The 22,611-nt window shown below is 47.0% G+C and overlaps 1 protein-coding gene across 2 annotated transcripts in view; it reads left to right on the forward strand.

Annotated features, from left to right (window-relative positions):
• Mtor (mechanistic target of rapamycin kinase) overlaps nucleotides 1-22,611 on the forward strand; it is a 141,518-nt gene that overhangs the window by 107,628 nt on the left and 11,279 nt on the right. For both annotated transcript variants that reach the window (XM_008831630.2, XM_029562740.1), the window contains exons 35-49: nucleotides 2,096-2,221; nucleotides 2,303-2,434; nucleotides 9,549-9,664; nucleotides 10,595-10,712; nucleotides 13,336-13,584; nucleotides 14,191-14,291; nucleotides 14,803-14,899; nucleotides 15,771-15,869; nucleotides 16,190-16,312; nucleotides 16,495-16,677; nucleotides 17,637-17,771; nucleotides 17,990-18,164; nucleotides 20,238-20,373; nucleotides 21,516-21,663; nucleotides 22,486-22,608. In XM_008831630.2, coding sequence (XP_008829852.1) covers nucleotides 2,096-2,221; nucleotides 2,303-2,434; nucleotides 9,549-9,664; nucleotides 10,595-10,712; nucleotides 13,336-13,584; nucleotides 14,191-14,291; nucleotides 14,803-14,899; nucleotides 15,771-15,869; nucleotides 16,190-16,312; nucleotides 16,495-16,677; nucleotides 17,637-17,771; nucleotides 17,990-18,164; nucleotides 20,238-20,373; nucleotides 21,516-21,663; nucleotides 22,486-22,608 — 2,061 coding nt within the window. The remainder of the gene's footprint in view (nucleotides 1-2,095; nucleotides 2,222-2,302; nucleotides 2,435-9,548; nucleotides 9,665-10,594; nucleotides 10,713-13,335; nucleotides 13,585-14,190; nucleotides 14,292-14,802; nucleotides 14,900-15,770; nucleotides 15,870-16,189; nucleotides 16,313-16,494; nucleotides 16,678-17,636; nucleotides 17,772-17,989; nucleotides 18,165-20,237; nucleotides 20,374-21,515; nucleotides 21,664-22,485; nucleotides 22,609-22,611) is intronic.

Genomic DNA, 22,611 nt, shown 5'->3' on the forward strand with positions numbered 1-22,611 from the left:
CACCATTCCGGCATGCTTAAGTCATTTAAGATCCTTAACCAGTGTTTGCCTTGGGGCACTTTAAGAGGTTAGCCTTCCATCTTGGGTTCTCAGGTCAGGCCCAGCTTGAACCCTATCACCTGGAAAAAAACAAATCACTGTCACTGGGCTTTGACCTTATTTCTATACTGGACAGCTCCTTATTTTCATGAAATTCACTCATGAAGTGTCAGATCTCCCCTCGTGAGTGTGACTTTTTATCAGGAAAGGAAAAAAGGGAGTTCACTTAACTCCTAACAATCATGGTACAACAAGTTTGGGCCACAAGATGGCTCAGTGGGTAAAAGAGCCTAATGTCAGGCTTGTTGACCAGGACCCACATGGTAGAAGGAAAGAACTGGCTCATGCAAGTTGTCCCGTGACCCCCATACGCATGCCATGACACCCATGTACACACAGAGATGGCGCAGCAAATAAAGGCACTTGCCACCAAATCAGAGGTTCTGAAAAACAACCAACTCCTCTCAAATTGTCCTCTGACCTCCACATGCACACCGTGGTATGTAGGTGAACAAATACAATAAAATAAATAATAAATAAATAAAATGTTTTTAAAACTCAGCTTAACTCCTTTGACAGTTAACTTGCTCTATTTTGTTCTAATTACAAGAACTCAGGTTCAGTAAGTAAACTAATAGCTACATCCTTTTCTATGTGTACTTTTTTAATCTGAGATGGATAGAAATGAGAATCTAAGGTGGGATGCCCGCACAGACTCTGCCAAGAATCTGGTGCAGGCCTAAGCTGCAACAGCTTAACACGCATAAATGGTATCCGTTTATCAGTAGCATTATTTGAAACTTGAATCCCTTTTTTAACTTTTTTTTTGAGGCAGCGTCTCCCTGTAGCCACAGCTGGCCTGAATTCACTATGGAGACCAAGCTGGCCTCGAACTCACAGAGATCCGCCTGCCTCTGCCTCTGCCTCCCGAGTGCTGGGATTAAAGGTGTGCCCCACCATGCCTGGCTTATTTTTTTATGTGTATGAGTGTATTGCTGGCATGTATGAAAGTACAGTGCCCACGGAGGTCAGAAGAAGGCATCAGATTCTCCAGGAACTGGAGTTACAAACAGTTGTTAGTCACCATGTGGATGCTAGGAAGCGAACCCAGGTCCTCTGCAAGGGCAGCCAGTGCTCTTAACCACTGAGCCATCTCTTTAGGCCCTTGAATTCTGAATGATACATTTTAAATGTAATTTTTGGTTGATGATAGTCATCTTCAACCAGAGACCAAAGTAAAATGTTAAGAATATTTTTTCAGAAGCTAGGGCGATGTCTCAGTTGGTAAAGTGCTTGTCACATAAGCCTTGAAGAACAGTTTGATCCCCATCAGCCATGTAAACAACCAGGTGTGATGACATGCCCCTGTAATTCCAGCGCTGGGGAGGCAGAGACAGGAGGATCCCTAGGGCTTGCTGGCCAGACAGTCTAGCTGAATCATTGAGCTCCAGGTTCAGTGACAGACAAACCCTGCGTAAGAAAATGGGATGGAGAAGCGACTGGGGAGTGGCTAAAGGAGCATTTGCCAAGCCTGATGACTGAATTAAGCCCCCAGAATCCACATGTGGAAGCACAGAACCTACTCCCATAAACTCCTCTCACTTCTACACACGTGCTGTGGCTGGTGCACACCCTCATACACACAAGCACAAGCACACACAAAAAGAAATAAACGAAAAAAATGTTTACAGAGTACATTTCACAGCCCACAAAAGAAATTTAAATAATTTAATTCATTGAGTGTCACCATACTCCTTTGATGTTGAAACTCTTTTCATCTCACTTACAGATCAGTCAGACAGGGTAAGTAACTTGCCCACGGTCGGTCACACAGGAATGACAGAGCAGGGCCCAAGCCTCAGGCCCTTCTGCTTCAGGAGTTGTTGAGGGGAGTAGGAGGCATTTAGCTCATGGTACCCTTCACTTGAGAGAATAGAGTCAGAGTAGGGACTCCTTTTGCTTCAGGGTGGACCTAGCTGCTGTGTGTGGGGATTAAGGTGGAGCAGAGGACAGGTCTGACTCTAGACGGGCCTGACCCTTGTTTCTGACTGTTCAGGGCTGCCAGCGTATTGTGGAAGACTGGCAAAAAATCCTCATGGTGCGGTCCCTTGTGGTGAGCCCTCATGAGGACATGAGAACCTGGCTGAAGTACGCAAGTCTCTGTGGCAAGAGCGGCAGACTGGTGAGAACCCCACCAACCTCGGGGTGGGGTAGTGCTCCTGATTACCTTCGGTCTCTAATTTGTCCTCTTCTTTTTAAAAAGGCTCTTGCTCATAAAACCTTAGTGTTGCTCCTGGGAGTTGATCCGTCTCGGCAGCTTGACCATCCTCTGCCAACAGTTCACCCTCAGGTGACCTATGCCTACATGAAAAACATGTGGAAAAGTGCTCGAAAGGTACGTCCCCACCCACCCAACAGAGGCACCTCCAGAGTGCTCACCGCATGTGCTCGCTGCCGGAAGGAGCCAGTGTCATTGCCACCTACCTACAGTGTTTGGGGTTTCTTTCCAGTTCACAAAGTAAATTGTAGCTGAACATATACCATTGGTCAAACCACTATGTATTGTCATAGCTGTATTTCTTAGTATTCAGAAAGTGCTAGGATATAAAACTATAGTTCCTGCGCCATGAGAGAAGACAGACTATTCGGCACAAAAGTGCTGTATTTATGGAAACCCAGACTAGAGCTTTTACAAGCTCAATCCAGTTTTCTTCTCAGACTTCTGGTCTCCTTTCCTGTCACCAGTTTGGGCTCAAAAGCAGCAAGTTGCAGGGTGTATAATGAGGAAACAGGGAGGGAGTGTTTTTCTTGAAGCCAATGTAGGATTTCCCCTTGTTGCAAACAAGCCATTGGGAGCAATTGTAGTTCTTAGTTTTCATTTTTAAACAATCTCTCTGGATGATGGTACAAAAAAATGGGCCCTGAAGGCAAAACCCCACCTGCTTTGGGTCCCCAGTCCTCACTAAGAGGAGGAGGAACTCCTGGCCTTCTCGGCCCTCTCTGGTCATGCAGTGGTGCCCCGATGAGAAAGGAATGAAAAGTGGGCACTGGAGCCATGGCCATGAGAAGAGCTGTAAAGTAGAAGTTGTACAGGCATACTAGAAGGTTCCTGGATTGGCCCAGAACCTGGCTTTGTAGGTGGTTGACTCTGTGACTCTGAGTACTGCCCAGAGCGGAACCTCTAGCCCTTCGCCTGGGCGCCCAGTCTGACTGGGAGTTTGCCTCATTACTGATGACTTTCTTCAAGTGTGCAGTTTGGGAGTTCCATTTGTTTTTCTTACTTTGTTTTCAGTTTGAACCTCCTAGAACAGGGTAGTTCTGAGTCAAAGCCTGGCCTCTTTCAGGCAAATGAGAAAAACAGAAGGTGCTGGATAGAATGTAGAATGTTTACTTCTCTGTACCCTCAAGTCGTTGTCCTGCAGGCAGCAGCAGGAGACTTTAGATACCTTAACCAAGGAGTGACTTTCATGAAACCAAGGCCCAAATTCTCCACAGTATACAGACTGTTTAGTAGCCTAAATTCTGGTGGGATCTATTTGAAGTGTGCTTGGACTTCAAGCCCAAAGCTAGTGATGTCACATGGTCACAGTGGAGTATCTCCCCAAAGAGAGCTCCTTAGCTCTGCCACTGAGCCAGTCACTCTTGAGCCTTACTTCCGACACTTCACCAAGCTCATTTCTCTCTGCCTTTCCCAAGACAAATGAAAGAGACTAGCAGATCCTGCCCTGCCGGAAGACAGCAGCAATAGGTGTGTGCAGGTTTTTTCTCAGTGACACACAGCAGGGTCTAGACACAAGTTGGTTCCTCTATGATACCTCATTGGCCAAGAACACCATTCTTGGGGCTGATGAGATGGTTCACCGGTTAAGAGCACTGACGACTCTTGCAGAGGACCCAGGTTCAGTTCCCAGCACCCACATGGCGGCCAACCGTCTATAACTCTAGTTCCAGGTGATCCGACGCTGTCTTCTGACCTCCACAGGCATTGCACATGGGTGTGCCTACCTACAGCCGGCAGTACACTCATACACATAAAATAAAAATAATAAAATATTTAAAAGAGAGAACTGGAGAGATGGCTCAGAGGTTAAGAACACTGGCTGTTCTTGCAGAAGACCCAGGTTCAAATCCCAGCACCCACATGGCAACTAACAACTAGGGGATCCGAACCTCTTCTGTCCTCCGTGGACATTGCATGACACAGATGCACTTACCTACATGCAGGCAATACAGGCATACACATAAAATAAAAATAATAAATAAAATAAAATATAAAAGAAAGACGATCATTCTTGCCCTAGACCACCAAGGCATAGGACTCTGGGGAACCAGAATGCTCTGCCCAGCCTCAGCTCTGAGGGCCTGAGAGATCTGCCCCTTCTATTGCTTTGTTTACAGGAGGTAAAGAATTACTTTTCCCCTCTTCTAGAGGATGGATAAAAGAAATTTTAAGGGGCTGGAGAGATGGCTCAGCAGTTAAGAACAGTGGCTATTCTTGTAGGAGAGCTGGGGTCTATTTCCAGCACCCACATAGTGGCTAACAACCATCCGTAACTCCAGTTCCAGAGGAATCCAATGCTCTCTTCTGACCTCTGCAGGCATTGCATGACACAGGTGCACTTAAATACATGCAGGCAATACACTCATACACATGAAATAAAAATAAATAAATAAATAAATTTTTTTAAATTTTTAAATAAGATGCTTTCAGTTTCTTGAAAATAAATTGTCTTATGCTATAGAATAGAAAGATACTGGATTCTTCCATACTCCATAAACTTATATGGGGCTCCATACCCACAGTAAACCCAATACTGGCAGTTTTGTTCAGCCCCTAGTTAAAGCCCCCACAAGGAGTTTAAACAGTCAGCATTGTCAGTGACACATAGCATATGGGCTCCAAAAAGCACCTGGCATGCAAGGCTCCTGGCCTAGTTCCCGCCTGCTTGATGAGCAACACTGTGCAAGTGGAGTTAGCATCCCCTTTCAGTGACTGATCTTTGCTGCACTGCCTCACTTTCTCTTTTGAATCAGAATTAGCACTCCCAGAAGGAAAACTAAAGGGACATGCATCATTTCTCAAGTGGATGATGCTGATAAGCTCAGTTTTCAGAGCTGTGGTGAGACAGGTGGCTCCCTGACTCCAGGGACATCTGTGTCTGCCCCATCCTCACCCATGATTAGCTGTCTGATGAACTTTCACATCATTCTGACTCTGGGTTAAGCACTATCTTTTTTCATTGTTTGTTTTGTTTTTCTGAGGCAGAATCTCACTGTGTAGCCTAGGCTGGCCTTGAATTATTTGTGTCTGTGTGGTACGGTTGGTATGTATGTGTGCATGTGCACACGTGCTTGCATGTGCCATAGATAACACATGGAAGTCTGAGGAGAAGTTGTGGAAATCAGTTCTCTCCTACTACCCATTGTGTCCAGGGATCAAACTCAAGTCATCAGGTTTCACTGACAAGCTCCTTTGCCTGCCGGACCATCTCATTAGGTCCTGACTCGGACTCCAAAGTGCTTCGACTCTAGGCATGATGTATGATGGGCACATGTGCCATAGCACACATGTGAAAACCAGAGAACAACTTGCAGGAGTTGATTCTCTCCTTTCACCATGTGGGTCCCAGGGATCAAGCTCAGGTTGTCAGGCTTAGAGACAAATGCCTTTACCTTCTGAGCCACCTTTCCAGCTCAAAATTTACTTTTGTGGAGGGGCAGGGGAGTTTTTTTTGGTTTTTGTTTTTTGGTTGGTTTTTTTTTTAGGTTTTTGTTACTGGTTTTGAAACAGAGTCTTACTGTATAGCCCTGACAGACTGGAACTCACAGAGATCTGCCTGCCTCTGATTTCCAAATGCTGGCATTAAAGGCATGTGCCATCATATATAGAATAATGGTTTAACTAGGTCAGGAAGGTAGGAGGATGTAATCCAGTTCCAATCTGGATGTTCTGACAGTGAAAGGAAAGCTGTTAATTACAGGGATGAATTGGAATAAAATAGTCTCTCCCTAAAAATCTAGGACTTAAGGTCATCCCTCTTTAGCCCTTGTGCTGCCCAAGACCACTGGTGTTGGCTTGTTTTGTTTTCAGAATTTTCCCATGTTGCAGGTCTAGAACAGGCTTCTTAAGCTTTTTCCACTAGTGACCCTTTTTCACTGGAGAAATTTTTATACAACCTATGCGGGTACATAAAATAGGTATGCAAGTGTGCTGGATAGCTTTAGTGTCAACTTGACACACCTGGGTTGAGGGAGCCTCAATTGGGGAATTTCCTCCATTGGACTGGCCTATGGCCATGTCTCCAGGGCATTTTCTTGATTGTTGAGTGATGTGGGAGGGTCCAGCCCACTGTGGGTGGTGCCACCCCTAGGCAGGTGGGCCTGTGTTGCATAAGAAAGCAGGCTGAGCAGGGGCCAGGGGAGCAAGCCAGTAAGCAGCATTCCTCCGTGGCCTGTGCTCCAGCTTTTGCTTCCAGGTTCTTGTCCTGAGTTCCTATCTTGGGCTCCCTGATGAACTGTGACCTGGGAGATGTAAGCTGAATAAACCCTTTCCTCCCCACGTTGGTATTGGTCAGAGTGTTTTGTCACAGCAATGAAGAACAAACTAGGACAGCAAGTCATGAAGAAAAATTTTTAAGATTTTTTTTTTTTTTTATGTGTATGCATTTGTGTGAATGGATGCCACATGTGTGCTGGTGCTGGGACCAGAAGAAGGTGTCAGATCCCATGGAGCTGGTGTTAGAGACCATTGTGAGCCTCCTGGCATGGGTGTCGGGAACCAAACTGAGGTCTTCTAGAAAAATACCTAGTGCTCTTAACCACTGAGCCATCTCTCCAGCCCCATATTTTTTTTTTAATATTTTATTTAGCCGGGCATGGTGGCGCATGCCTGTAGTCCCAGCACTTAGGAGGCAGAGGCAGATGGAGCTCTGTGAGATCAAAACCAAGCTGGCCTACATAATGAGTTCCAAGACAGCTGGGGCTACAGGGAGACCCTGTCTCAAAAAGACCAAAAAGTAAAAATAAGATAAAATAAAGGACCAAACTTTAGTTCTCAGCACTTATGTGGTGGTTAACCACCTTCTGTAACTCCAGTTCTAGGGAATGCAGTGCCCTCTTCTGTTTTCCATAGGCACTACACAAACATGATGTACTAATCACTTGCAAGCAAAATACTCATGCACATCAAATAAAATATTTTTTAATTTAAAACTAATAATAATAATTCTTTGGTGCTAGGTATAGTGGTGCATGCCTTTAATTCCAGCATTTGAGAGGCAGAGGCAGGCTGATCTCTAAGATGAAGGCCAGCCTCACCTACCAGGCCAGATATAGCCCATGCCAGGGCTACATAGTGAGACCCTGTCTCAACAACAAAAAGGACTAGAGAGATGGCTCAGCGGTTAAGAGCACTGGCTCCTCTTCCAGAGAACTTGGGTTCGGTTCCCAGCACCCAGATGATGGCTAACACCCATCTGTAATTCCATTTCCAGGGGATCCAACACCCCCTTCTTACCTCCACAGGACTTGCACTCATGTGGTACATTTACGTACAAAACACTCATACACATAAAAAAAAACAAACAAAATATTTAAAAATAAATAAATTTACAAAAGGAAAAATTCTTTAATATATATATACTTTTACCATTTATTAAAGACAAAAGCAATTGTATACTGATGAGATGGTTGTGCTTGTTTATTTTTGCATGAAGAATTTTCTCTTGGCTGAATATTTGATACTATAGAATATAGACCTCTTCAACATTCTTCGGGGCTTATCAGTATTTGATTTTATAATTGTCAGTGCTGAGTGTACTGCTTTGTATAAATACTTAGTACAGCTAGGCATGGTGGCACACACTTGTAGTCCCAGTACTCAGGAGGCAGAGGCAGGTGGAGCTCTGTGAGTTCAAGGCCAGCCTGGTCTACATAGTGAGTTCCAGGCCAGCTGGGGCTACAGGGAGACCCTGTCTCAAAAACACCAAAAAACAAACAAACAAACAAACAAACAAAAAAACCTAGTACAAAATGGCATGAAAATAGGGTTAGAGCTATTTTGGAAATAGTTGGAAATTCTGCCAAAATTCATTGAACAATTTTTCTTTTAATCTTAACACCAAGCCTGATGACCTGAGTTTAATCTCTAGAACCTACACATAGAAGGAAAGAACTGACTCCTGCTCCTGCACATTATGGTCTGACCTCCACACACGCGTCATGGCAAAAGTATGCATGTGTGCACACACAAAAATAAGTATATAAACGTGTAAATAGTAATAATGAAAGCATACTAGTACTTTGCAATTAAAAAATATGCTTCGATACATGCTGAGGAATGGTGGTAAGAAAATATTGAACAGAGCGAGAGGGCTGGCTCAGAGGTTAAGAGCACTGGCTGCTCTTGCAGAGGATGTGGGTTCAGCTCCCAGCACCTACATGACAGCTAACAACCATCATAACTTTAGTTTTAAGGTGTCTAACGCCCTCTTCTGGACTCCATGTGCATTGCTCATAGGAGGTGCATTTGTATACATACAGGCAAAACACTCATAAACATAAAATAAAAAAACAAAATTTTTTAAAAGAAAGTATGGAAAACCTATGTTTTCCATCATTTAACCATATGCTTTTACATGAGCAGAAAGCTTCATGTGCACAGTAGAGACCCTGCAGCTCATTTCATAGAGTAGTTTGGAATGTGAGCCAAGGTGCTTGAAGTGGTGTTTTTTTGTATTGCGTGGTATTAGGGCTGACATATAGAGTGTGAACCACATGTTGTGTGTCCAGAATCAAGGCTGTAGTGAGGTATCACAAACAAAACACAAAACCGTGGGCCCTGCATCAAGACGCTGGCCTGTCTGGATGCAGCAGGCTTGGACAGTACTTCAGATCTGGCCTCTGCACCGCTCTTACCCCTTGGGGCTGTCTGCTCCTAACTGGATGCCCACTGCTTGCTTCATATAAGACCCCAGATCTAACTGCTGGAGGGTGCTATGAAGACTCTGCTCCCCAGCCACCCTGCCCACCTAGACATTTGCCTAGCTAGTGTCCTCTCCCTTCTCTACTTGGACGAACGCAGGCCTTCTCTGTTCTTTTTGGGGTGTTGGCTTTGCTATGCTGGAGCATCCAAGTGTCATCATGTTTGAAACAAATACTAAAGTTTCACTCACCTAAAACAATTCCCCATAAGCCTAATTTTGGGGCGGTCTATTGCTAGTGAAGTAAGCACTTGTTTCAGATTGCCTCGCATGGATTGTTTGTGTTGGCCAAGCATGTAAGTTTTCTAAGACCTCTTAAACTGGTGTACGCTTGACAAAGGAGAGCTAAGACTTGAGTGAATCATGAATGTTCTAGAATAGCCCGGCTCTCTCCCAGCATCATGCCCTGTTCTGTGCAGTGAGGTCCTCTGCTGTGTCCTGGGATGCTCTTTTGGAGAGGGTTGACTTATGTGCCTGGCAGGTTGAACCACATAACAAGTGGCTCTCTGTGCCTCTGTCCTGCAACAGATCGATGCCTTCCAGCACATGCAGCACTTTGTTCAGACCATGCTGCCACAGGCTCAGCATGACATCGCCTCTGAGGACCAGCAGCACAAGCAGGAGCTGCACAAACTCATGGCCAGGTAAGTGTCCACTCCATCATCCCAACGGCTTCTCTGGGGGACATGTAGGTCCCCTGAGGTGATTTGCTGCTGACATCTCTCACTTTTTCACAGAGGGATTCCAGGCAGTCACCACCTCATCTGCTCCACAGTCCCTGTCCCTTACCTTCCCAGGCTTCAGCAGCAAGAGCACCCTTGTGCTATTCTCCTCTTAGTGCCTGGCTTTAGGGTTGGGTTCCTTGTTTTCAAACATTTGTCTTTTACACGTATTTACTGTGTGTGTACACTCACAAGTACATACACATACACATGAATATGGAAGTCAGAGGACAACTTGCAAGAATTGGCTTTCTCTACCATGTGAGCTCTAAGAATTGAACTTGGGTCATGAGGCTTGGTGGCAAACACCTTGGAGGTGGAGCCCAGGCTCCTTGTTTTCAAATAGCACACACACTGCTAGTTCAGTATGTGGATAGGTTAATCTCTCTGTGCCTTAGTTTCCTGATCACACAGAAGGGATGGTAAGAGTACCTGTTTCCTCGAGTGCTATAAGGCAAAGTAAGCACCCAACATCAAGCACTGAGAGCAGTACCTGGAATAGGGCAGCAGTAGGAGATGTTATCATTGTCGGGAATGGAGGGAAGGAGAAATGAAGATGAAAAACAGCACGCAGCTGCCCCCATATAACTTGTTTGGGATAAATAAGACCCTGGTTCATGCTGTCATTGGAAGATACAGGTCCTGAAGGAAAAATGAAACCTCAGAAAGTTTCCACAGACCCTTTCCCCTCCCCTTCACTGGGCTGAACATTTTATTCCATTCTATCACATCCCACTAAGAGCAAGAGTAAATGTCAGAACAGCTCTAGGGCACCCCTGGCAGCCTGTTGTCTCCTCAGGGGCCTTTCTTTGATGGGGAGGAAGCAGCAGGGGCTTGCTTCTCTGTTTTCAGGTGTTTCCTGAAGCTTGGGGAGTGGCAGCTGAACCTCCAGGGCATCAACGAGAGCACCATCCCCAAAGTGTGGCAGTACTACAGCGCAGCCACAGAGCACGACCACAGCTGGTACAAGGTGAGGGAGGGCCTGTTTGATTCCCTCCATGGCTCCCACAGCCAGGCCTCTGGGAGCTGGTCTGAAGCTTCAGCCTTGCTCCTGGGTTCCTGGCGCCTGTCCGAGCCCAAAGGAACCTGGGCTTTCCTTCTTGAGGTTCAGAGAAGCAGACAGCTGTTTGAGACTTTGAGAAATGCCGCTGTGACGCCTTGTGGGCTGTGCAGCTTCATCACCTCCCAGCAGCCTGTTTCCTAGGGGCATCTGGGCACGCTGATCTCTACAACTTCATCTTTCCTCCCAGCTTCTCTCCACTTCATCCCTGCCTACGCCTCTGCTGAGAACTGAGGTTTTGGTTTTTATTGGAAAGATCCAGATGGCATCCTTTTATATTACAGGAACTCTTTGTAAAAGACAAGCAGAGTTAGAAAATGTATAAAAGATGTGACTGAAGGCCAGGCATGGTGGTGCACGCCTGTTGTCCCAGCACTTGGAAGGCAGAGGCAGACGATCGCTATGAGTTCGAAGCCAGTCTGGTCTACATAGCGAGTTCCGGCCAGTTGGAGCTACAGGGAAACCCTGTCTCAAAAAAAAAAGATGTGACTGGCCAGTGCAGGGATGCCTCTGGGAAATATGTGTCTGAGGATGGGAGCACCTACTCCATTTTTTAAATTCCTTTTCTGAGGGCCTCCGAGTAATAGGTGCTTGGTAGAACAGATGTTATCGGTTTCTTTCCCAAATCTCCATAACTTATTAATAATACTTTATAAATTAATCCCTCTGGAATCAAACTTCATCTAAAGACCATAGAAGCATTTACAAATCTTATCCTCTAAAAATGCCCACTTGGGCTGGAGATGTATACAACTCAGTGGTAAAGCATTTGCCTATCACTCACCAGGTCATGGGTTCCAAGCAACAGGTCACCCAGAACATCCCAGTTCTAGGAACTCTTCTTCTCAGTATTTTTGTTATTGTTTTGGTTTCCATGTTTGGTTGGTTGATAGGTTTTTAATTTTTTTTGAGGCAGGGTCTCATGTAGCCCAGACTGGCCTTGAACTTAGTAAGTAGCTGAGAATGAACTCCAGATCATCTTTTCCTTGCCTCCCGAGTGTTGAAATTACATGTGTGCATCACCACATCTGACTAGTTTTAGTTTTTAAAAGCATCTCCTAATGTGGTCTCTTTGGTTTTATGACATCTCATATCATCAGTCTCGTAGCACTGTGCATGCAGCACTGTTGCCTCTGTTGACCTTTTCCCCTGGCACTTGGACATTTACAAGAGGAGTTTGTTAATAAATGAGGGCATGAGAAAACTGAACCTGCATGGTTACAGAATACTTACTCATCACATAAAAGTCAGTTAGGATTCATCTATTCTACTTAAATGAAAGTCAATTAGGATTAGTCTATTCTGCTTAAATGAAAAACTGGACATGTTTATTTTCAGGTCTTGAGAAAGGGACACAGAAGAATTTGCTAGTTGTATAGAAAGTTTCAGTGTTAGTGGGCTACTCACTGTGTAAAGTTACCATACCCCAAGTCAGACTCCACCTCAGTCTGTCCACGCCCTGCAGTGATGTACCACAGATTGATAGGAGCTCAGAGAGGCAAACAGTCCTCTTTTGTCCAAAGTGGCAGCAAACTTCTGGAGAGCAGCCATGAGACTCTGGCTCTCTGCCAGGCTTATAGGTGAGTCAGTGTACCCTCCCTCATGGTCCTGTTCCCTCCATGCATGTCCTTGCCCACTATCATTTGATCTAGGGCCATCTCTGGGCGTGGTGGCACACACTTGTAATCTCAATACTAAGGGTTCTGAGACAGGAATATCTCAGGTTCAAGGCCAGCCTGGGCCACAGAGCAAAGCCATTTCCAAAACCAAAGAATTAATCAGAACTTACTGTCACTGCTTTGAAATACTGTGGCAACTGGTTGCTTCCCCAACCTCTGCTCACTTAAACACTCTTGTATCATACATTTTAAACCCAGTAAGCCCCATTTTCTCACAGATGACGTGACAGCTTTGGCCCAGCACACCTGTTCCTCTGTCGTCGGCTCAGGCACTTTGCCAGCCTTTCTCATTCTCCCTCATGGGTCCCAAGCTGCAGGCTCATGGCTTTCACGGACTCTTGGTGCTTGTCCTCCAGGCACCTATGTATGCACTGTTCTCCAGCAGGAAGACCCACTGCCATGTCTCTCTTGTCCCTTCTCACTCATCTGCAGCATCTCTTCAAAGCTCAACCATGTCCCTCTTTATGAAGCTCCTCCCGTCCCTGGCACTCCCATCATCTGCCTTGCAGAGTCTATAGGTCTTCAGATTTGTGAGCAAGTTCCTTCTGAGGCCTAAAGATCCCTCAGGACAAGGAGTATACCCTGCCCCTCTTGCAGTGACCCTATAAGACTCATCAGAAGAGTGAAGCCATTGATACTCACAAGATTGGAGTAGCATGTGGATTTCAGTAAAATGCCCCTTCCTGGGTGTTGTGGAAGTGGAGTCTTACTCTCCTGACTTCAAGGCGGCCCCATCCTCAGACTGGATTCTCAGGTCATCACAGCCCTGCCTCGGCACCAGCCTCACATGCACTAAGCCCTGGGTCAGTCGAAGCAGCCTGTGCCTGCCCTTGACTCTTGCCTCTTGCACCTAGGCCTGGCATGCATGGGCAGTGATGAACTTTGAAGCTGTGCTACACTACAAACATCAGAACCAAGCCCGAGATGAGAAGAAGAAACTGCGTCACTCCAGCGGGGCAAACATCACCAGTACCACCACGACAGCCACCACAGCTGCCGCTGCTGCTGCTGCCACCAGCACAGAGGGCAGCAACAGCGAGAGTGAGACTGAGAGCACAGAGAACAGCCCCAGCCCATCCCCTCGGCAAAAGAGGGTCACTGAGGTACCCTTCCCTCCTCGTCGGTAACCGGTCAGAGCACAGCTAAGCAGTGGGCAGAAAGCCTCAGGCTTTCTCTGAGGGTACAGTAGAGCTGGACACATTGCCCGGCTATTTGCGCTGCATGTCAGAGGCCATGCTCTTTGAGCGTGTACATGTTGGGGAGCTGCTGTTGGTGCTAAAGGCTCCTGTTGTGCTTCCTACATGAGCTCATCCTCTCCATGCACAAGCCCATGTGTGGGTGGCTACCACAGCTGCAAGTCCACTCTGGACAGGGATCTTAGGGATCTGTCCTCTGCCCTGTCTACCTCCCCTTGGCCTGTCAATACAGAATGCAACAAGGAAGCCAGCAGGCCAAGAGACCAGCATGCTCAGAGCCACAGCCCCACTCCTGACCTCCCTTGTCGGGAAGCCACACTACACCAAGACATGATTATGAAGCACTTGTCACTTGTAGAGTGCGCTGTGTGCTATAGATAGGTTTTTCATGCACAACTGGCTTTACACTTAAAACTACCTTCTTAGGCAAGTGCCGTCAGTCTGCTACTCTGCCCATTTCACAGATGAAAAGGTTGAGGCAAGAGTGTCTCTAATACATATGTGTTCTCACAGGATTTGTCCAAAACTCTCTTAATGTACACTATCCCTGCTGTGGAGGGCTTCTTCCGTTCTATCTCCTTGTCAAGAGGCAACAACCTCCAGGATACACTCAGGTATGAAGGAAGGGAGGATGTAACTCTGGGAGGCCTTATCAGTGGCAGGACTTAAGTCACCCTCTGGTCTCTGTGGTTCCCACCCTGGTCATTACATCCTGGGTTGGCATATGGATTTCTCTCCCTGCGTCTTGAGGCATGGTAGCTGCGTAAGCCCCGTGTGTGAGGCTGAGAGCCAGAAACATTGAGGAGAAGTAAAGAGCTGGAGGCGGTCTGTCACCTTTAGCCTTGGTCCTGACTGGCCTGACCCACCAGGCCTTCCTATTGCCCATGCAGGCGTCTCCTCTCAACACAGACTGCAAGTCTCAGGTCACCCTGCTCAGCTTATCTGCTCTGCATCAGTTTGTGCCACAGTGACCCTGACAGTCCTAGGAGGAAGTACTTGGGGTGATCTTTGCAGAGCACTCAAGAGCTCTGCCCCCATCACAGCCACTCCACAACCTTAAAGGTGAAAAACAGGCAGAAACAAGGAAACAGAATGTCCTGTGACTTTCTCCTTTGTCTTTCCCAGAGTCCTCACCCTGTGGTTTGATTATGGTCATTGGCCAGATGTCAATGAAGCCTTAGTTGAAGGGGTGAAGGCCATCCAGATTGATACTTGGTTACAGGTGAGACTGGGTCACATTCTCCTGGGTCTCCTCTTGGATTCCTGCAGTGATCATGGTAGCAAAGCTGCCTGTGTAATACTGCGATGAGGAAGCAGAGCCATGTCTAAGGTCTAGTGAGACTCCATCTTCTCTCTTTTTTTTTTTTTTTTTCTTTTTGAGACAGGGTCTCCCTTTAGCCCCAGCTGGCCTGGAACTCACTATGTAGACCAGGCTGGCCTTGAACTCACAGAGATCCGCCTGATTCTGCTGGGACTAAAAGCATGCGCCACCATGCCTGGCTCCATATTCTGTTTTACTTGTGCTAGAGGACTAAATGAAAGAACCATCTCAAGGCCTACCAGATCAAACAGAGCAGCTTGCAAGAGCTGATCTTCAGCTGGGTTTGGTGCCACATGCCTTTAGTCACAGAACTTGGGAAGCAGAAGTAGGTGGGTGTCTGTGAATTCGGGGTCAGCCTGGTCTACATAGTGAGTTCCTAAGACCCTATCTCAGAAGAAAAAGAGGGCCAGACGTGGTGGCACACGCCTTTAATCTCAGCACTTGAGAGGCAGAGGCAGGCGGATCTTTGTGAGTTCAAGGCCAGCCTGGTCTACGTAGTGAGTTCCAGGACAGCTGGGGCTACAGGGAGACCCTGTCTCAAAAAGACAAAAAAAAAAAATTGATCCTTGGCTAGGCATCGTGGTATGTGCCTGAAATCCCAGCACATTGGAGGTAGAGGCAAAAGGCCAGCCCCAGCTACATATCTAGTTTGAGGCCAGCCTAGGCTACATGAGACCCTGTCTCAAAAAAAGGAGTCAGTCTTTAATCAGAAGAATAACTAGGTTTGTTTCCACATCTCATGCGCTGCATTTTGTGTCTTCTTACGTGCCAGGTTATACCTCAGCTCATTGCAAGAATTGATACCCCTAGACCCTTGGTGGGCCGACTTATTCACCAGCTTCTCACAGACATTGGTCGGTACCACCCCCAGGTATGTGCAGCCCCTAGGAAGTTTCTCATGAAACCAGTAGTCTTTGGTTTAATGGCTAGCTTTTGCTAAAGCTGCTGGAGAGACACAAGCATCAAACTGGGAGCCAGGCACTCATCCTACCCTGGGTGTTGGGGGATATCTGTCCAGGTCATAGGGGTCTGGCTCACAGTGGCCCAGGAGCCTTATCCTCCCAAATAAGGTCACCCCTTCCTGATACGTTGGTGTGTTAATGCCACCCTCACCACTTCTTTCCATCCTCCTGAAAATACATTAGGTTCCTTTTACAAGTTGCTTTGCAAATGTTCCTCTGTTTGCTTCAGGCCCTCATCTACCCCCTGACAGTGGCTTCCAAGTCTACTACGACAGCCCGTCACAACGCAGCCAACAAGATCCTGAAGAACATGTGTGAGCACAGCAACACTTTGGTCCAGCAAGCCATGATGGTGAGTCTGAAGCCAACACAGCCCCCACTGACCCAGCCGCCATCCTGGGATGTTGGGAGATTACTCTCGACCGTCCTGCACTCTTCCTTTGGCCGCCAGGTGGTCTCTCCTGTTTCTCCCAAGTCAGACCTTCTCACGTGTAGCTCATCTTCGGTGCTTCCTTCCTCCTCCCTCTGATCCAGGTGAGTGAAGAACTGATCCGAGTGGCCATCCTCTGGCATGAGATGTGGCATGAAGGCCTGGAAGAGGCATCTCGTTTGTACTTCGGGGAGAGAAACGTGAAAGGCATGTTTGAGGTGCTGGAGCCCCTGCATGCTATGATGGAACGGGGCCCCCAGACTCTGAAGGAAACATCCTTTAACCAGGTATGGAGTAAGAAATCGTACAAGGACATTGCCCACACCTTCACCACATGCTTGCCCTTTGGCCTTTCTACTGCCCTTAATTAGATGCACTCCTGCAGAAGTCACAAACCAAAAATTCGCCATGTGCCAGGCCTTGGGGTATATGCCTGTAGCCCTGGTACTCTGGGCAGGAGAATTGCAAACAAAGCAAAACAAAGACACTAGAAATAGAAATATCACTAGGTTATGATTTGGTTTTGTTTTTTTTTTAATTTTTTAAATTGCATTTTTTAAAAAATTTTATCTTATGTGTATGAGTGTATTGCCTGCATGTGTGTAAGTGCACCTGTGTTGTGCAGTGCCCATGGAGGTCAGAAGAGGACATTGGATTTCCCTAGAACTGGAGTTACAGATAGTTGTTAGCCACCATGAGGGTGCTGGGAATTGAACCTGGGTCCTCTGCTAGAGTAGTCAGTGCTCTTAACCACTGAGCATTGAGCCATCTCTCCAGCCCCCTTAAATTACATTTTTAGTGTACGTGTGTGTGTGTGTATACATATGGAAGAGGACAATTTGCAGGAGTTCGTTCTCCTTCCACATGGGTCCCAGGGATTGAACTCAGGTGCCAGGCTTCACGGCAGGAACCTTTGTCATTCAGCCATCTCACAGTCCCATGATATGTTTTTATTTTTGTTTTATCTTCTTTCTGTGCTGAGGATTGAGCCCAGGGCTTCACATATGTCAGGCAAACACTGTTCCACTAACCACGCCATGAGCTGCTGATTCCTCCAGAGGTTATCAATAACTTTCCGTTTCCCAGTAGATCATCTAGGGGACTCAGCCACTGTTGCTCACCAGTTCCCTCTGGTACTTGCAGGCCACAGTGGGCGCCTTCAGTATCTATGTCTGATCAGGGATTTAGCCTCCTGGCATCAGGGCTGCCTTGATAACTTGAAATTTTGTCCCGTTTTCCCTCTCAGGCATATGGTCGAGATTTAATGGAGGCTCAAGAGTGGTGTAGGAAGTACATGAAATCAGGGAACGTCAAGGACCTCACGCAAGCCTGGGACCTCTATTACCATGTTTTCAGGCGGATCTCCAAGCAACTGCCCCAGGTAGGCTCCTGAGGCATCCAGTAGGGTTTTCTGTCAGCAGAGCCCTTTGTGTTTTGCTACTGTGAACTCCTAGGCTCAACATGTGTGTCTGGTTTCCCTTCTGAAGGTTTTTGAAGAAATAATTGCTTATAACCATTCACTGAAAAAGAAAATACTTAAATTGCATTTCAGTTTTTCTCCAGATGCAGAAATCTAAATCCTTCTGTAATTATTCACAGCTCACATCCCTAGAACTGCAGTATGTTTCCCCAAAGCTTCTGATGTGCCGGGACCTTGAGTTGGCCGTACCAGGAACCTATGACCCCAATCAGCCCATCATCCGCATTCAGTCCATAGCCCCATCTTTGCAAGTCATCACATCCAAGCAGAGGCCCCGGAAGTTGACTCTGATGGGTAAGGACTGCACTCCTCCCTTCCCAGGCCTGCTGAGTCCCCTCCTCTCCAAGATGACTGCCTGCCATTTCAAAACCTATGGCACAGGAAGGGAGGACAATGAATCTCCTCTTCCTGTCTCCTCAAGGCTCCTTGTTGACTTAAACAAGTGAGGGTGGTGATCATTTACCATTCTTTACCATTCAGTTGTGGTAGGCAGCTGTGGGGAGCTGATGGCGCCAGTGAACGTGTCTGAGGCAAACATGGAATGTGACAAGCTGCTTTGGAGACAGAGCTTCCAGGCTCTTGACTAGTCCTTGTTCACCATCATTGCCTCTGTGTGGGAGACAGCTGTCTAAAATGAAGGCTCTGAACTTAAATTCTCACAGTAAGATTTGTTAGCTGCTGCCTCTAGAATTTTCTTTAGAGGTAGAATGTTGTCTACCTGGGGCAGTTAAGGGAAGCTGAGTACTGTGCTGGCACTATGAGGTCTCTTGCTCCTTTGCAGGGCAGGGAGGAGTTTTGAACTGGGTCTCATTCTGTAACCCTGACTGACCTGTATTCAATATGTAGCCCAGCCTGGCCTTGAGCTTGTGGCGATCCTCCTGCCTTTGCTTTCCAAGTGCTAGCAATTACAGGCAGGTGCCACCACGCCTGACTTTCATACCACATGCGTGCAAGCTTGTGTGTGTCATGCACACAGAGGCCAGAAGAGGATGTCAGGTATTCCCTGTCACTCTGCCTGCTCCTTTGAGGCAGGGTCACTCCCTGCATGTGGACCTCTCTTTTTCTAAGCGAGGCTGGAAGTCATCAAGTCCCAGCAATCTTCCTGTCTCTGTTCCCCCTTGGAGCTGGGTTACAGGTCTGTATAGGACACCTGGCTTGTTTCGTGGGCACCTGGCTTGTTATGTGGGCACTTGGATTTGACCTCCACACCCCATGATTGCACAGCAAGCACTCTTTTTTTATTATTATTATTTTTATTTTATGTGTATGCGTGTATTGCCTGCATATAGGTAAGTGCACCCATGTCATGCAATGCCCGCGGAGGACAGAAGAGGCTGTCGGATCCCCTGGGACTGCAGTTATGGACAGTTGTTAGCTGCCATGTGGGTGCTGGGATTCGAACCCGGGTTTTCTGCAAGAACAGCCAGTGTTCTTAACCTCTGAGCCATCCCTCCAGCCCCTACAGCAAGCACTCTTAACTGCTGAGCCATCTCTCCAGGACCCAGCTTCTTCTCATAGAGCTTGTTTGGAGGTTCTAGTAGGGGAAGCACAGCCACTCCTTTTTGACAAAGCACACAGCTTCGAGAAGGATGCACATGGAATAGTAAGGGGAAAGAGAGGACACCTGCCTAGCCAGCCAGATCCGGCAAACCAACTCTTGCCTTCAGTGGGGTAGCAGATGTCTCAGCCAAATCATCCTCAAGTCCTTTATTACTCAATACAGCTTGTTTCTGGGATGGAAAGATGGCTCAGCAGTTAAGAACTCAAATTATAACCAGGCATGGTAGCACATGCCTTTAATCCCAGCACTCAGTAGGCAGAGGCAGGTGGATCTCTGTGAGTTTGAGGCCAGCCCGGTCTACATAGCAAGTTCCAGGCTAGCTGGGGCTACAAGGAAACTCTTGTCTCAAAAAAAAAAAAGAATGTGTAGTCTTTCTACAGAAGTCCTGAGTTTGGTTCCCAGCACCCATGTTAAATAGCTCACAACTACATATAACTCCAACTCCAGGGGGATCCAATACCTTTGGGCACCCACACACGTGTACATACCTACACACAGATACACACATATACATAAGTAAATAATAAATCTTTTTTAAAAAATGCTTGTTTCGGCCAGGCATGGTGGCGCACGCCTTTAATCCCAGCACTTAGGAGGCAGAGGCAGGTGGATCTTTGTGAGGCCAGCCTGGTCTACATAGTGAGTTCCAGGACAGCTGGGGCTACAAGGAGACCCTGTCTCAAAAAGACCTCCCCCACCCAAAAAAAAAGTCTAAAAAATTTAATTACAGAAAACATAAAACAAAAAACAGCCAGTTTTTTTGTGAGAAGCTCTGGTCTTTGTTAAGTTCCCTCTGTTCCTCACAGGCAGCAATGGGCACGAGTTTGTTTTTCTCCTGAAAGGCCATGAAGATCTCCGGCAGGATGAGCGAGTGATGCAGCTCTTTGGCCTAGTGAACACACTCCTGGCCAATGACCCAACATCTCTTCGGAAAAACCTCAGGTATTCAGAGCACTGGGAGAATGGCAAAACTCTTAGGAGACCTCCACATTTCTAATACATCCATTCACATAGTCATGTGTCTTTGCAAAGTTTTTAAAATGAGGTGCATGAGCCAGACATGGTAGTGCATGCCTATAATCCTAGCACTTTGGGAGGTAGAGGCAAGAGAATTAAGAGTTTAGGGCCAAGGGCTGGCTGGTGAGATGGGTCAGTGGTTAAGAGCACTTCCTGATCTTCCAAAGGACCCAGGTTCAGTTCCCAGCGCCTACCTGGCGGCTCACAGCCACCTATAACTCCAGTTCTGGGGATCTGACACCTTCTGGCCTCCATAGGCACTGCACACTTATGGTGTGCTTAGATACATGGAGGCAAAATATTCATGTATAGAAAATAAAAATAAATCTTTAAAAAAGAATAAAAAAGCATTCAAAGCCAACCTCAGCTACATAATGAATGTGAGACCAACCTGAACTTTATATGGGACTCCACTAAAAAAATCAAAAACTAACTGTGTGTGGCAGACTTCTATAATCCAACATTCAAGAAACAGGCAGAGGCAGGAAGATTGCTGCAAGTTCAAGGTTAGCCTGGTCTAACAGTGAGTTCCAGGCCAGTCAGGGCTACTTGGAGAAACTCTGTGTCAAAACTAAACTAAAATTAGGTGCCTGGCAAGAAATCATCAATAGCCAAGGAGTGAGACACAGAAAGATTCTCCAGAATTTTTAATGTATTCCCATTGTAAAGTGCCTCAAGTAAACTCAAAGAATTCAGAAGGAAGTGATCTGAGATTAGATTCTACAAATTTGGTATGTTTTGCCCCCTGGGACCAAGGCCAGGGACGCCTTCCCTGTCCTCAGCCCTGCTGCCCCTCTTCCTCTTAAGGCCATGTCTGTTCCACTTAGAGCTTGCTTTAGCCCTGGAAGCAGTCACTGAATGCTTCCTCCACAGAGGTGAGTTTGTTAGGCAAGCTGAGGACCACTGTGGCCTCTGGCGTCAGTGAACTTCTGGGAATCCTTCTTCACAAGGGGGTCTTACCACACACCTGCAGCAGCCCAGGGCAGGGAAAGCACTGTATATCCTGAGCTGATGACAGGTGTGCTCTTGTCTTCTGTGCAATGACTCTGCTTTCCTGTGGGCACCAGCATCCAGAGGTATGCAGTCATCCCTTTGTCCACCAACTCAGGCCTCATTGGCTGGGTCCCCCACTGTGACACGCTGCATGCGCTCATACGGGACTACAGGGAGAAGAAGAAGATCCTGCTCAACATTGAGCACCGCATCATGCTGCGGGTACGTGCTGGGGCAGCCAGACCATACCAGGGAGTCCACAACACCCAAGGGCTCACCACTGAGAAGCCTCTAAGGAGAGTACTGCTGAGGAAGGCTTAATGACGTCAGTCCTAAAGCAGATACCCTTCCTAAGAAGCTGAAGGCCAGCTGGTGAAAAGGCTCAGCTTGTAAAAGCACTTGTTAGGCAGGCCTGACAACCTGAGTTAAAACCCCAGAACCAGGGTGGAGAAAACCAGCTCCCAAAAATTGTTCTCTGAGCATGGTGGTGCACACCTTTAATCCCAGCACTCAGGAAGCAGAGGCAGGTGGATCTCTGTGAGTTTAAGGTCAGCCTATATAGTGGTAGACTTTGGTTCAAGGTCTACATAGTGAGTTCCAGGCCACGCTGGGCCCATTACTCAGAGGTCAGTGGACTGTAAGCATCCCTTGCTATCAGAGTACTTTTTTAGGCAGAACATGATGGCACACGTCTTTAATCCCAGCACTGGGGAGGCAGAGGAAGGTGAATCTCTGTAAGTTTGAGGCCAACCTGGTCTACATAGCAAGTTTCAGGCTAGCCAAGCTACATAGTAAAACCCTATCTCAAAAAAAAAAAACAGAGACAATTTTAAAGGAGCCTTGTTTCTCCTTTACATTCTAGGGTTCTTGTGGTCATCAGGCTAGCAACCACTGTTTTTCCCTTGGCAGTGTTATTTCCTTTCTCCTTTGAGCTATGGTGGTAAAACTAGAGCCCAGCCCTGCCTGCCCTAGCCTTGTTTCTTCCTAGATGTGGACTGCTTATAGTGAGCATCCCCCTTACTGACTGGTTGTGTCCTGATGCAGATGGCTCCAGACTATGACCATCTGACCCTGATGCAGAAGGTGGAGGTGTTTGAGCATGCCGTCAACAACACAGCTGGGGATGATCTGGCTAAGCTACTGTGGCTGAAAAGCCCCAGCTCAGAGGTA

The sequence above is a fragment of the Nannospalax galili genome, unplaced genomic scaffold, assembly GCF_000622305.1.
Source record: "Nannospalax galili isolate Female #2095 unplaced genomic scaffold, S.galili_v1.0 scaffold870, whole genome shotgun sequence".
Classification (NCBI taxonomy): Eukaryota; Metazoa; Chordata; class Mammalia; order Rodentia; family Spalacidae; genus Nannospalax; species Nannospalax galili.